This window comes from Zingiber officinale, chromosome 8B (genome assembly GCF_018446385.1).
Source record: "Zingiber officinale cultivar Zhangliang chromosome 8B, Zo_v1.1, whole genome shotgun sequence".
NCBI classification, from domain to species: domain Eukaryota; kingdom Viridiplantae; phylum Streptophyta; class Magnoliopsida; order Zingiberales; family Zingiberaceae; genus Zingiber; species Zingiber officinale.
In genome coordinates, this window is record NC_056001.1 from 38,567,712 (window position 1) to 38,582,438 (window position 14,727).

Genomic DNA, 14,727 nt, shown 5'->3' on the forward strand with positions numbered 1-14,727 from the left:
TGTCAGGCGTCGTATCAGAGGGAGTAAGTGGGACATATGGTGATTTTCTATGAAACGTCATTTATGATGGAAAGGACAGGAAATAATAGTGCTGATATGGGAGCATTGGCACCATGCCTCAAGGAGACCGTGCCTTGAGGACTGAAAATTCTATGTGGCTACCTTTGGAAAAGGAATAGAAGGCGATGGGAGTCATTGATCATAATTTGGCACCTTATCCCAACCTTGGAATCAGAGAAAGATTCAAATTTGGTCAAGACCTAATTGCGAGGTAGTGAGGTAGGAGTCATGATCGCAGATTACTTCAAGGGCCACAGAGGTTAGGTCCACAGGCTCATTTCCCTTGATCATCAACGACCTCTCGGTCGGTGTCCCAGACTCTCGCTCCAGTGCGAGTTTAAGTAAGCATGCTCTCGCAACCAACGACCTCTCGATCAACGTCCCAGACTGTCACCCCAGCACGAGTTATAAGCGAGCATGCTCTCGTGACCAACGACCTCTCGATCGGCGTCCCAGACTCTCGCCCCAGCGCGAATTATAAGCGAACATGCTCTCGCTACCAACGACCTCTCGGTCGACATCCCAGACTCTCGACCCAGCGCGATTTATAAGCGAGCGTGCTCTCACTACCAATGACCTCTCGGTCGGCATCTCGGACTCTTGCCCCAGCACAAGTTATAAGCAAGTATGCTCTCACGACCAATGACCTCTCGGTCGACATCTTAGACTCTCACCCCAGCGCGAGCTATAAGCAAGCATGCTCTAGCAACCAATGACCTCTCGGTTGGCTTTCCAGACTCTCACCCCGATGCGAGTTATAAGTGAGCATGCTCTCACGACCAATGACCTCTCGGTCGGCTTTCCAGACTCTCGCCCCAGCGTGAGTTATAAGTGAACATGCTCTCACAACCAATGACCGCTCAGTCGGGCTACTAATCTCCACCCTAGTGCAAGGTATGAGCAAGCACTGCTCTTGCGAACACTTGTCAACAACATGAGCGTTGGATCGTCTTCATCTGCTCCAACATCGTCGGGCCAATGACAATACTATGACCAGCCACCTTCACTGGGTTGATAGCAGCATGGTGACAAGGATATCGGTTTCAGTCTTGGCAAAGATAATCATCTACACGTCAGTCCCTTGTACGCAGGTGGAGTCACAAGCATGCTAGGGTCTAGTCAGTCGGACTTGAGCCTCCTTCGACTAGACTTGGAGGGGAGGCTTATGATACGATGCATAAAGGTGGGGCCCGATAAGGTCAGGCAGTCAAAAGTCAAGGGGACATGGCAGTCAAGGGCAGTCAATAGTTAAGGGGGTGTGGCAGTCAACAGTCAGGAGAAAGAGAGAGTTAGACCACCTCACGTCATCAGCCGTATAATTCCTAGTCGGGCACAGGCAGGGCAGGTCCCCCAGATCTGAGACATAAGATGGAGCTCGTATCTTCCTGACCTCTCCCCGACTTATCGGACTTCCCCGGCTCAGGCCGTGTAAACAGGTCTGGTACTTTCACTAAGACAACTCTCAGCTGGCCCTTCAACGATCAAGGCATGAAGGATGGGTCCCTCACCACAGTCTCAGATATAGATAAAGCCCGGGTGGGTCGCCACGATTCATCCTCCTCATCAAGACTCAAGTCGGGTGGTACATCTGAACGGTCATCCCGAGCTGTCTGTAGCTAACCCCGGGCGGGACGGAAAGCACTAATTAAGTGACAACAATATCAGGGAATCGTAACCTCCTATCAGAGAATAACTGTCATACGTTAGGAAATATTCTAGTGGTCTGCTATCACCTATGAATGGAACCTTTATTCCGCCAATAGGAGGTCACCGTACATTCTCTCTCATCTGACAGGCTCTGAACGTAAGCAGCGGTATATAAAAAGGGAGGTATTCTCCCTTGAGCAGGTATGCACACATTCACACTCGTCTTCTATAATTATTTTTTTCTTCGTACACTGTTTTTCTGAGGAAAAAGTACTTGACTTGAGCATCGGAGGGCCTGCGCCGGGGACTTTTTTCTTGGTTTCTGGTCTCTAATGCTCCGTATGCTTGTCTGAGTGTGCGCAGAGCCTAAGCACCGTCGGTTTCACCACCACTGTCCCTGAGTTCCACGTGGGGGTTCATTTTCCGGTGCACACATGCTAGGTGTGTCAAAGTCGCATCTCCGTCAACGCCAGCACCATCTCAGCCGACCTTCGTCTGACTCAGATTCCGGACAGGATCATCACCTATTACTCATTTCATTCTATTTAGTGGGCACTAAGTATTAAGTGTCCAAACCAATTAATCTTGTAAGTAATCGATTCAGTTTTATAAAAAATTTTCATCGACCACTAGATCAATGGGGGAAGTACACATAAAGATCCATCCTGACAATAATATTCTCGAATCTTCTATCCACTTAAGAAAAATCCCTCCACAATGCATCATAATTGAGTTGCGACATATGGTTGAATTAAGTTAATTTGAATTACAAGTTCAATTCCTAAGTATGACGTATTTATAGAAATTTTTCCTCCAAATAGGGGGCGCAACCAAAGGATGATGGGCTTCTAGCTGACCGTCGCGTGCGCTTCTCGATTTACCCTGGTCGTCGGTGGAAAACTTCTGTGAGGTCGGGCCAGTCACCCCTAGGGATAGTTAATAAAGTTAACTAGGATTATCATTATGATAAGGTTACGGATGTAATTGATTATGATGATATTATAGAGTTTGATAGTCACATGCACCAATAATAATAAAAAATTTGACACATGAAGGCCTTCATGAGAGAATAACATTTTAAGTATTTTGGGAAATACTTGATTCATGTGAGTCGTGACACTAGGAAAAAAACTATATTAAGGTTCTAAACCTACAAGAACATCTACATATTAATAAATATGTTGAAATCGAAAGTCAAATTACAACTAAGTTGTTAGCGATAATTTTGACTAATTACATATAGTAATGGATAGAGGCCTCTCCTTATCTAATAAAAGGTCACTCACTCACTCCAAGCGCGTCTCACCTTAAACCTCACAGTGAGATGAAAAATGTAAATCACGATGATCAAGCGGACTCTTTGTGTGTATGGGATTTTATTTTCTAAGGAATTATTCTCCTAGGGATTTGATTTTTGTTTTCATGTGATAATCTATCGTTTAAGTACTAACTCGATTATGTCCGTGGGAACGATAAAGGCATCTGATTGATGAGGTTAATAACTAATTTATCTTATTCTTCACAAATCAAAGGAAGATGGGAATGAAGTATTATCAACTTAACCAGGTAAATGATGAACACAGTGTTGGTGTCTCAAGTGGAGTGAGCCACGGTTTAAATATGAAAGCCAACTAGGTTAAGTTAGGCCTTACAGATTTAATATCTTATGTTTAAGTATATAAGGACTTAAAAACATAAGAAGTCGAGTAGAAGAAGCAACAAGCGAGAAAGATGACACGGGAATAGAGTCGATGAACTCAGTGCATTCGAGGAAAGAGAGTATACTGTGGAGCGAGAAGGGCACGGTCCGAGGGACGAGAAGTTGGGAAGAAGTTTGCTCGAGGAAAAATGTCAAAGTTAGGTTCGGATGAGCTTAACTCCGGACAATCAGACAATCACCCAGGCAAGTGGAAGTCAAAAAATGGTTGACACAGAGGTTGACCATTCCAGATTCCTAGAACGATTACAAGCACTTGGAACGGTTCTAGGTGCTTGGACTCCATGCGCCTGGATCCATCAGGTACCTAGATTGGGTGGCCATATTACCAAGAGTCGTTACCGAGACGCTATCCACGTTAGCATAATCTAGGCACCTAGATCGCTTCTAGACGCCCGCGATGCCTAGAGCTATTGAATAGACCGTCGCCAAGTGAATCGAGATCGAATGAGTCCAAGTGCTTGCATTGCTTCTAGGTGCTTAAGTTGTTATGTCAACAAACGATCACTTCGAACACAATGACTATAAATAAGCCCGGATGCTTGAGGTTTAGAAATAACATACTATGTAATTTTCATTTCCAAATCTGTTTTACGATTGTTGCTCTTAAACACTGCAAGGAACTACTCAGTCTCTAACCATTATCGAAGGAGCTTGATAATACACTTCATATTATTTTAAATTAATAATCATATAAATTGTAAATCAAGTAAATCTGTAGTCGTCTTATTTTATTTTATACATTACTTTTATTGTTAATTAATGTGTCTTATTTTATTTTATACATTACTTTTATTGTTAATTAATGTGTTCTTAGGACAGAGAAATTGTAATTTTTTGTTCACAGATTATTCACCCTTCTAACGGGCGAATCCAATCCTACCCACAGAACAAAGGAAGAAAGAGACAAATTGATTGGAGCTGATTTAAAAGGAAGAGAGATATATGATTAATAATAAAAATGTGCCTAGGTTAGCACGTAGATTGTTTAAATAATATATAAAATATTATAATAAGAAATATGATATATGATTAATAAAATCAATTTTTGATTATTATCTGGACTTGATCTAATAATGCAGCAATCCGATCGATGGATCGATCGATCTCTCTCATGAGACTAATTTCATATCCAGAGAGAGTGAGAGTGGGTTGGTGGTTTCATTTCTGATCTTCTTGACAGCCCTGCTAGCAAGCGACTTGTGCTGGAACCCATACGTCTTCAATATCTGGTTGTCGCCGAAGTTGAAGGCCCGGTCCATCTGCTTGAGGCACCGCTCCACCGAATATTCCCCAAACTTACCGCACGGCTTGCACCCCACGAAATGCGTCACAAGGGGCCATCGTTGATCCCCAAACCCTGGGTGGAAGATTGCCATCATCTCCTCGTATCGATCGACGACGATATCATAGAATCCATGGAGGTAGTAGGCGCTCTCCAGATAGACCTTGTCCCCCCATCGGTCGCGCTGGGTGGCGAGGATGTACACCATGGCCGACTGGTCGTCGGCCTCGAACACAGGGCGCTCCGCCAGATAGGCGGTGAGGACCTTTCCGGCCTCGATGCGGATCTCGCCTTTAGGCCCCATGGGGGCCCAGACGTCGAGGAGGTCGAGCGACCACTGGCAATTGCGGAGAAGGAAGATGCCGGTGTTGAGCCCGATCCAGTTGTGTTCTTCGTACACCATCTCATCCCACCCGTGCATGACCAGGTTGTGGGCGGCGTAGCGGTCCCATGGGATCTCGAAGGTCATGTCGGTGAACATGGCGTCGCTGTCCATCCACCACAAGAACTCCACCTCCGGGTGGGCGAGGAGGAGAGTGCGGAGCAGGGGGAGCTTGGCCCAGAAGCCGGTCATTTGAGCGTCGAGGAGGGCCGTGTTGTAGAAGATATCGATGCCGTGGAGGCGGCAGTAGTCGATCTTGTTCTTGAAAGCCTTGAGGAGGAAGTGGTCGCCGACCGGGTTCTCGCAGGGGTTGGGGGAGGAGCCGGTGACGAGCAACACCCGGGGCTTGCTGGGGGCGAGGAAGCTCGGCCTATCCGGGTGGCGGCTTAGCCACTCGGCGCGCTGCCGGTCCCAATCGGAGATCTTGGGCCCCAGCGAGTAGGGTTTCGGGGGGTCGAGCGGGGCCTCCTCGTCGCCTTCGCTGGAAGAGCTACCGGTCGCTGCCAAGGCACGGCGGAGGCGGATCTGGGGGAAGCCGTTCTCGGCGGCGGCAATGGCCCCGCAGAGGAAGAAGACGAGGGTGAGGACGAGGCGCAACATTCTCTCTCTTTCTTTCTCTCCTTGCAGCTTCTCAATTGCAAGCTCCAAATGTCGATAGATGGACATGAACTCAGCGCAGGCGCAGCTGCAGATAGAATAAGTAGAAAGTCAAGTAGCGCGCGAGAAAATGGAAGAGAGTGGCCGACCACTAAACTTAAATTTAAAATCACTATTTTTGGTCAAATTAGTCTTAAATCGATTTTTTTTTAATAAACTAAATTAATTAACTTTTTTTTATTAATTCAATCATAATTGAATCAGTTTTTTTTTATCGATCCAATTGTGTAGTTATTATTTAATTGAAATATATAATTTCAATTAAATATAATTGAAATTTAACATCAAGTGAATGAAAGAAAGTGCCTTTGACTCTCATCCTCGAAGAGGTAATTATTCTCCGATCTGATCCGGACCGGACCGGGTCGGACCAGGTCAGAGATGGCCCGGCCCGATTGCCTATTCCTTTCTTCCCACGTTTTCTTCGTAATCGTGGGCGCCAAGGAAGAGGACTGCGATATAAGACAGAACACGCGTATCCACTGCATCGCCCCCGCCAAACTCCATTGATCGGTGGTGCTCGAGAAGGAGGAGATGGTGTCCCTGAAGCTGCAGAAGCGGCTAGCGGCGGCCATCCTCCACTGCGGCCGGCGCAAGCTGTGGCTCGACCCCGGAGAGGTCGACCACGTCGCCATGGCCAACTCCAGTAAGTAATCAGTATATTCCGTCGCTTTGTGTCCTCCCTGAATCGACCGCAGTCAGCTTCCCATTCATGGCCAGAAGAAAACTTCCTCCTCCAGCGAGCCGGCCGCTCCTCCTCTGCCGGAGTCGTCTAAGACTGTGGGGATGATGCAATTGAGTCAGAAATGGAGACTCTCAAACAATTTTGATTAGTGAACTAAATATATGTGAACAAATATTTGAGCAGTTAATTCTTGACGAAATTAAAACATCCATATTAATGATTAAATTTAGCACTTAATTCGAGTATAGAAATGTGTTTTTAATTATTTTTTTCTTTTTTGTATGGATTTTGCAGGGAAAGAAATAAGGAACCTGATCAAGGATGGAATGGTTCTAAGGAGACCTACCAAGTTACACGCTCGGTTTCGCGCTAGACGAGCACTCGAAGCCAAGAGGAATGGACGACATACCGGACACGGTTAGTATACACATTGGCACGAAAAAGAAACTAGCATTGAGGGCACTTCTCATGTAAATCACATAACTTGATTATCTTTTTATTTATTCATTTGTAAAGGGAAGCGTAGTGGTACTAAAGAAGCTCGGCTACCAACTAAGGTACTATGGATGAGGAGAATGAGAGTACTTCGTCGTTTGATAAGAAAGTATCGAGAATTGAAGAAGATCGACAAGCATGTGTATCATGAAGCATACATGAAAGTGAAGGGAAATGTGTTTAGACATAAAAGAGGGCTCATGGAGAACATTCATAGACTCGAAGCCGATAAGAGAAGAGACAAAGCTTTGATCTATCAATTAGAAGCTATAAGAATCCAAAGCAAAGATAATTTTCAAAGAATGAAGGTGAGTCATAGAAGGGAGGAATGTGCACCTCAGCTACGGTTGCTTGCTTAATAATCTATTTGTTTTTTTTCCCTTTGTTTTCAAGAATATGATTATTGGTTTAGGCATGTAAATATAAAAATATGTAGTCTTGTATAGGTCATACTGACCAATTCATAGTGTATTACAACTCTTGTTTTTAAGATTTATTTATTTTCCAACTTTGATTAAAAAAAAACATTTACAGTAAGTATTAAAAATAAAGTAGGATAATAAAATGAGGCCAATAAATTCTTCCAAATTCACCAAAATTATTAATAAGGAAAAAAAATTAACACCCAATTTCCTACGTGAACTCAATAAAAAAAAAACAACACAAAATAGTAAATTAAGTAATGAGATGAGTAGACAAATTGTGTTACAATAATAAAATTATGATATATATATATATATATATATATGGCAATGGCGAAATCGTTTGCCCCCAGTGCCCCTGTGGCATCCGATCCCAGACCATCATGAGGGAGGTAAATCACGACAACCGAGAGGGTAAGTGGTGGTGAGGTGAGTTGCACAGGGTTCGGAGATTTATGTCCTGACAGCCCTGTGATTCGACCCCGCGACCTCATATGACAAGTATGCCAGAGAGAGAGAAATTTTACCTTGCATATCTTTATCATGCACACTCATGAACGATTGAGTGCAAATTCGACGTCTAGGAGCCCATTCGGACGTCCCGATTCACTTTTGAGGATCGAGATATTCAATCGGACATCCGAATTTATACTCAGTCACTCATAAATATACATGATATGGATATACATAGTATATATAGATATATATATAATCCGACTAATTCTAAGATAGACGATAGACGATCCAACTCCATATTCCGTAAAAAGTACGATATCTCTTGAAGTGACATTCATGCATCACCAGAAATTCAATCGTCGCAAGTACACCTTGAATGAGAATCAAACCCTCATCGCCCTTCATTGTACCAAGGGCATAATTTATTGAACTTATACCTTGTTGTTTGTGATTTATTGTTGTTTTTCTAGTGTTCTAACTCCCCTCACATCTTGCTGTACCTCAGCAACAACTATAGGTAGCAATAATAGAGAGAGAATTGGGGGTGATGATGACAGAGTCTAGACCGGGAAAGTCTAGGATGGTAGAGGAGTGTGATCTTCTCATACGAAGAATGAGAAAAACTTCAAGATATGTTGAGTCGCGACAAAACAAGGTGTGCATGGGAGTTCTTTGTGAATAGAGAAAGAAGAGTTTGTGAATGCACTAATCCAGTTCTCCTATCTGAAGAACAAGTTGATGACCCTATGAAAACTTATGCTGGGAAGTTTTTCATTAGTCGATAATGGCTCTGAATTCTTCGTAGTGAAGATGCATGTGACTTGTTTAAGGATGACAAAGGGTATTCGAGAAACTAAAACAAATGAATGATGGACTCACTTTGCGACCCATGGTGAGAACCATCACATCTTTACACTTTAGTAGACGATATTTCACAAATTTAATAGGAGTGAACAGTTCAATAAGTTTAATTGCAAAATTAAAGAAAAATAGTCTGATCAAAATAAACAGAAATCCAATGGCAATGGCCACTCACGCAATTTGATTCCCAAAATATCAAGTGGCAACAATATACGAACCCACAGGGAGCTTACAAAAAACAAAAATCCTTATTCTAATTTTGTGGAGAATAATTAAAATAAGAAATATTGTACCGGAATAAAAGAATATTTTTTTGGTAAGGTATACACTTCGAACTAGAGAGTTCCACCTGATCAATATACAATAAACAAGGATGCTCTGTTCACAACATGCAAGATAAAAAGGAATGAGAATATTTCATCTTTAGATTTAACTTACCTGAAATATGTTTTTTTAAAACGAAAATTATTGAACTAAAAGAATACAGAAAAAATGAATCAAATTGGGGGATAAAACAGCTCTAAACAAGGATGAATATATTGTAGGTTATGTTCACTCACCAATGAATCGATTTGAAATTCTGATTGTGTTGCACATGTAGTTCATCATCTATATCCAACATATTCAAGGCACTTGCCAACAAGTTAGGCTCAATAAAGTTACAGAATAATGCATGATTGCCGCATCTAATTCCAAACTCAAATAAACAAACTTTTGTTTCAATCAATACTTCTACCATAATACTTATCCCAATAATTCTCTTTACCAACATCAGATGTATCATCATATGCTTTTCTTCTCTCTTATCTACCATAACCTCAAGCAATTCAAATCATCACCTTAAATATTCCTTTCACACAATAATTTCAGGAAATTGGAAGAGCATCAATGCCAACAACTGATCAAAGAGGAATCCCAAGACCACCGAAAGGCAAAAAAAAAGCTAGACCTTGACTCCTAGTCAACTAAAGTGAATTCTCGATCGGATTGAATCGGTTCAAGACTAATTTAGTCTTCCATTATTGTTTTAGTTGGTTGGGCCAGGCAAGCCGGGGTTGGATCTCAAACATTGATCCAAACCTCGCTTATAAAAAGGATACCCGTACAGTTGTTTGGTGTTCAGCAAGAAAAAGCTAGTGGTCACCTTGAGTTCCATCTTCTCAAAGGCCCATCCACTTATGGCACCACCTCAGAGAGACCTTGGTAAGGTGGGAAGAGAGGCTTTTGATATGTTAGAGGAGCACTTTGGGAGGAGGAGGTCAACAGCTGCACCCCCTCCTCCTAATGGATACTTCCACTACAACACTCCTCCAAAGATAGAGGTGATGATTGATAGCACCCAAGTTGCTAGGGAATTCGGAGGACTTCTATTTGTGACCACCCGGCCCAGGTTTTACAGGACAAATTATGGTAGATTTGGTTGAGTTTAACAGTAGCTCGTCCTCTGTATCTTTGTCTTAATGACTAGTTGAGATCGGGGAGATGTACTAGTTGTTACCAGGTTAGTGTTCTATAAGTGTGCCAATGGTACTTCTATCATGGATATGTATCATATATATGTATAATAAAGTTACCATGAAATAAAATGTTTGTATGTAATAAAAATCTAAGGTATCCCATATAAGTGCCATTCTCATTATTCACGACATGCTCCTCATGTGGATCTTCGTTTATTACTTGTATTACTTTTCTTTGTTTCGTTTCCATCTTTTTTTTTACTTTTGAGGAAGCATGGTCATCTCATTCAAGAGGCTCAAAACACTAAGAACCATCATGAATCAACCTTAAAAATTTGTTCTTTGACAAATCGGTTGATCAAAGTGCCAGCTATTGCTCTGTCAATGGATCATCCTAAGGCTGGTTCAACCCAATTAAACACATGAATGATTTGCTAAATTTCAAATAAGAAATAAGCACAATGCCAAAGAAACAAAAACAACATGAAATGAAAACCCACCAAATTCTTCTTTGTATATTACATGTTTAAATTTGTTCAATTGTGTGCTTGGCTCATACTCTTATTTAGTTGTTTGATTGCATTAACAAAGAATATCATCCCCTAGCCAGAGAGTTCACTGATAGGTCAACATCTGTTCTTGTAAGTATTTGTAGCTTTAGATAAAAGAAACTATATCAATATTGTGCCGTACGTTTCACATTATTTTATCCAATAGTTCATTATGAAAATTGTATGAGGACATTGTCTTAAAGATATCTCCCATATCTAAGGTTATAAACTTTTATCTAGGGAACACAATAGATAGAGTACCTAAGAATTTTCTACTATCCATATTCATACTGACTTGGTATATTTTCCATACCTATCTCATTTGTACGATGAGTACGTAATAATCTACTCGTACTTGTTCTATCACCTTCTAAGGTAGTTGATCAAATTCAAATCCAACCACATTTTATCCTTTCTTGATACCCCCAATAATAAAAAAAGAACAAATTGAACCTATAAAATAGACCAACTAAACTTTTGATAAATAAAATGTGTTGAAGTTCAAAGTTTACTCTCAGTAGATTTGCTATGATATACCAATATATGGAATGTGCGATCTGAATGGATAACACATTATTCGAAGGTCAGTGTAATCTTTTCATCTTCCTCGAGGTGTGAAGTCATTCTTGATGTTGAATGTTTTGAGGGTTTTTTGGTGATCTTCCCCTTGCAAGTTCAACCCAGAAGCCCTTTCATGTTCAGATTGCAACCTAAAAGGAGACCATAGACCATTTCGACAAAGCAACCAAAGAGAAAATAGCCATAGGTATACATTCATTTCAAAGAATATACTAAGCTTGAAGAAATTCAAGGCTTGCTTGGGAACTGAATTGTTTTTCTTCTAATTTTCAGTTTATTATTTTTTGGAAAACAAAAATTAGTATGAAAATATGTTTAGCATAGCTGTGACTATTTTTAATTTTTCTATAATTTTTTTGCAAAATTCTCTAATTTTTAAAAAGTGTTTATAACCATTATAAAAAGAAAATTCCATTTTTATAAAATACTAATGGGAAAGTAGTAATTATTATAAAGTGTATATCAGAATTAGATTTATTTTTTAGTTATTGTTTTTCATCAATATTTTATAATTTTGTATTCATCTCTAAAATTTAATGATAAAATCAATTATTTTATCTAATTAATATAATTTATTAGGTTGATAATCAGGATTAATTGATTTAGAATTATTCTAATTGGTTATATTTTATAGATATATCTTCATAATACTAAATTAGTTAAGATTCTCTATTACTAAGATCAATTTTACTATAAAAATATTTTATATCAAACAAATTTTTATTTTTTTTGTTAGGTTATACCAATCAGATTTTCTTTTGGTTGAAAACTAAAAATTTTCATTCCAAAATTTTTTTATTTCATTGAAAAAGATTTTTTAAAATTTAAACTCTCAAACACAGTCTTATCCTTTGAAATGGGAGAAAAAATAACTTCAGTACTTCAAATTTTGTCTTAGGGTGTGGTTAAAAAATAAATTTTATGACTGATTACTTGGGAGTTGGGTGCATCAATAGGAGAGATGAGGATGACATGATCTTTTTGTTCTTTCCCTCCTCCCCTCCTTATTCTCCTATTTATCTATCCAATTAAACAAGCCATAAAACTCCAAATAGTAAGACGAGTGTGGATACACATGGATCCAGGAACTACATGAAGCAAGGGGTAGAACAAAAATAAACATACAACAGAGTAACATACTGAGACATTTCATCTCATAATTCCATCTGGGGGAACTCTAATAGCAATTGCAAATAAGAGTTGACTGGTAGCAATGATTTAAACAAGTGCATATTTTCTTATCATTCAAATATTTTTTTTAAATCAAGTATAGCTAGCTAAATCTAACCTTGATTCGATTCTGTTCCATTTCATTCTAGAGCCAGCCTAACAATGATACCAAATGTCACCTTAAAGAGTTACCCATTGCTTCACGATTCACCAGTGAGCTTCTGTAAAGATTAAATCAGTTGAATGTTATATGCAGCTGCACCATTGGAACAGCAGAAGAGTGATGATATTGTGGAGATAAATAAGTATATGTAGGGGAAATTAACAATCTGCTACAAGCCAACTATAGCAGACATATTTAATAGTTCTTTTAAAATCGAAAACAAGGTCACTAACTTGCAATTCATATAGTTAATTAGTGTCCTTCATACAATATTTAGATTCGATCAAAAGATTTTGGATTGCTCTGATCCTACCTTAATATTCTCTTTCACACAATTTAGCTAATACAGCAGTTACACCGATGGATAAGCATAACTAATCATGAGAAATGTCAGGTATTTTGGGCATAATTCATAGGATCAATAATATGCAAAGATGAAACGGATCTTAAATCTAATTTTGCGAAGTGAAAAACAACTAACAACAGATCAAAACAAGTTATTTTCACTAGTCAATGAGAACTTAAACTAGAAAGGCTCAAAAGAAACTGGTAAGCAACTACCGGAACAGAACTTGGCGAAAACATGTCTCGGCAAATTGTAACCCTGAAAGAAGCCCACCGCCTCGGCGCCATTGATATTCCTCCCATCCCGATCCAAATCCAGGACCAGATCCGGCAGCGCCGCCATTTTAGCATGAAAAGGAAACGGAGAAGAAAACGAATTTCGAATCGACCACCAGACAAGGCCAGAGCCGAGGCAAGCTTCAAAAATCGGAAGCGAAGTTACAACTCAGAGTCGCCTTCTCCCTCAAGATCGAGGAGGAGGAACCTGAGAGGAAGAAGATGGATCTACGTTCGTCTTCGCGGGATTCAGCTCCTCCGATCAAGGGGAAGAACCAAGCGTCGGGAGCGCGGAGCTCGGGTCGATCATCGATGCAGCGAGAACAAGACGTCAAATATATTCTGTTATAAAATTAAATTAAACCAAATAACTCGTCCAATTTATGCAAAATTAGTCATATATATTGGTATGAAAATTAGCGCTGTGCAATTTTTATAACAATTTTTTCTATAAAAATTCAAAAAAATTGATAAACAATAAAAATTCACAGGGGACCTAATATCATCCTTATCAATTTTATTATAATATTTTTAAAATTAAAATAAATCATTCTGTATTAAGTTTAGATAATTATTTTTCACTTTATATTAGATAAATTTTATATTTAAGGAAGCTATATAGATGTTGTAATACACTTACCTTGTTTTAATCCTTGAAAATTGTTACGAAATCGGGCGACGGTTCATCCGGGCAGTCAAAAGCAAAAGGAAGACTGATTTGATAGTTGGGCGGAATTTCATATACAGCCCTCATATTCTCCGCATCGCCTGTGTCGAACCTAGACTCAATGGAGGTGTACCAGAGTCCAGGGACGACGGTGGGAGGCTGAGATGAGTTTGTCATCAAAAGAACGAAAGAACAAGATCGAAGATGAACGATCAACAAGCACTAGACCGAATCGATCGAAAACCTACAAGGAAGGTCACGCAGAATCGATCAAAGAAGCGGGAGATTACCAGAGTATAGAAGGATCACCAGCGAATAAGCAAAATACCACAGCGGTGAAGCTCGAAGACGAAGGCATTAAGTGGAGAAGACGACGGCACACGTGAGGCTTATAAACCTCACGGTTGATCGCTCTCAATCATTCGATCCAAGGTTTCGAAAACCTAGAAGAAGATCTAACCGTGGAATTCAAAGAGACGCTAGTCACGTCAACAAAGGATATCCTCCTGTCTTGTCAGGAGTGCGGTGACAGAAAGAGGGGCACGTGGCATGCGGTTATCGAGTAGCATTTAATGAATTTAATTAAAAGGGATGATCGTGTGCTTGGTCATAATTGTCAAGGATTTATACGGGCTTCGAGAAATATGGGTGACGTCAGCGACGACCAAGACCGCTCGAAGAAGCGCGTTTGGAGAATTCTCCAAGTATCGCCGCTCATTACCCCGTGGTGTATAGAGAACAGATTGTCAGACACTCCGATCATCCATTTGCCATGGTTAGACAACGACTGAGCGGTGTTGATTGATGCGTCGATCAGACAGTAGGGGTCGAACATTCCGATCGGATGTAAAA

The 14,727-nt window shown here is 40.3% G+C and overlaps 2 protein-coding genes and 1 long non-coding RNA gene across 4 annotated transcripts; 1 reads left to right on the plus strand and 2 right to left on the minus strand.

Moving 5' to 3' along the window:
- Nucleotides 1–4,536: 4,536 nt before the first annotated feature.
- LOC122013705 (probable xyloglucan 6-xylosyltransferase 1) lies at nt 4,537–5,795 on the minus strand. The gene has a single exon (XM_042569939.1). It carries the CDS (start codon nt 5,755–5,757, stop codon nt 4,537–4,539), a length of 1,221 nt encoding a protein of 406 aa, XP_042425873.1. The 5' UTR covers nt 5,758–5,795.
- A 180-nt stretch (nt 5,796–5,975) lies between these two features.
- On the minus strand, nt 5,976–13,564 carry LOC122016440. 2 transcript variants are annotated; one of them, XR_006121124.1, is made up of 4 exons: nt 13,149–13,558; nt 12,543–12,645; nt 11,213–11,385; nt 5,976–6,526 (listed from the first exon to the last, which is right to left on the minus strand). It is a non-coding gene; the product is annotated as an uncharacterized LOC122016440 (long non-coding RNA). The 2 variants fall into 2 exon arrangements; XR_006121123.1 differs by lacking the exon at nt 5,976–6,526 and having other exon boundaries at nt 8,815–11,385; nt 13,149–13,564.
- On the plus strand, nt 6,259–7,424 carry LOC122016438 (60S ribosomal protein L19-3-like). The gene is made up of 3 exons (XM_042573738.1): nt 6,259–6,394; nt 6,728–6,850; nt 6,950–7,424. Exons 1-3 carry the CDS (start codon nt 6,283–6,285, stop codon nt 7,285–7,287), a joined length of 573 nt encoding a protein of 190 aa, XP_042429672.1. The 5' UTR covers nt 6,259–6,282; the 3' UTR covers nt 7,288–7,424.
- Nucleotides 13,565–14,727: the final 1,163 nt, after the last annotated feature.

What these genes read in the sequence shown, in the direction of transcription:
- LOC122016438 (XM_042573738.1), top strand. Translation starts at nt 6,283, where the DNA reads ATGGTGTCCCTGAAGCTGCAGAAGCGGCTAGCGGCGGCCATCCTCCAC. An exon ending in CGTCGCCATGGCCAACTCCA is followed by an intron (nt 6,395 to 6,727) that starts GTAAGTAATCAG and finishes TGGATTTTGCAG; the next exon opens with GGAAAGAAATAAGGAACCTG. An exon ending in TGGACGACATACCGGACACG is followed by an intron (nt 6,851 to 6,949) that starts GTTAGTATACAC and finishes TCATTTGTAAAG; the next exon opens with GGAAGCGTAGTGGTACTAAA.
- LOC122013705 (XM_042569939.1), bottom strand. Translation starts at nt 5,757, where the DNA reads ATGTCCATCTATCGACATTTGGAGCTTGCAATTGAGAAGCTGCAAGGA.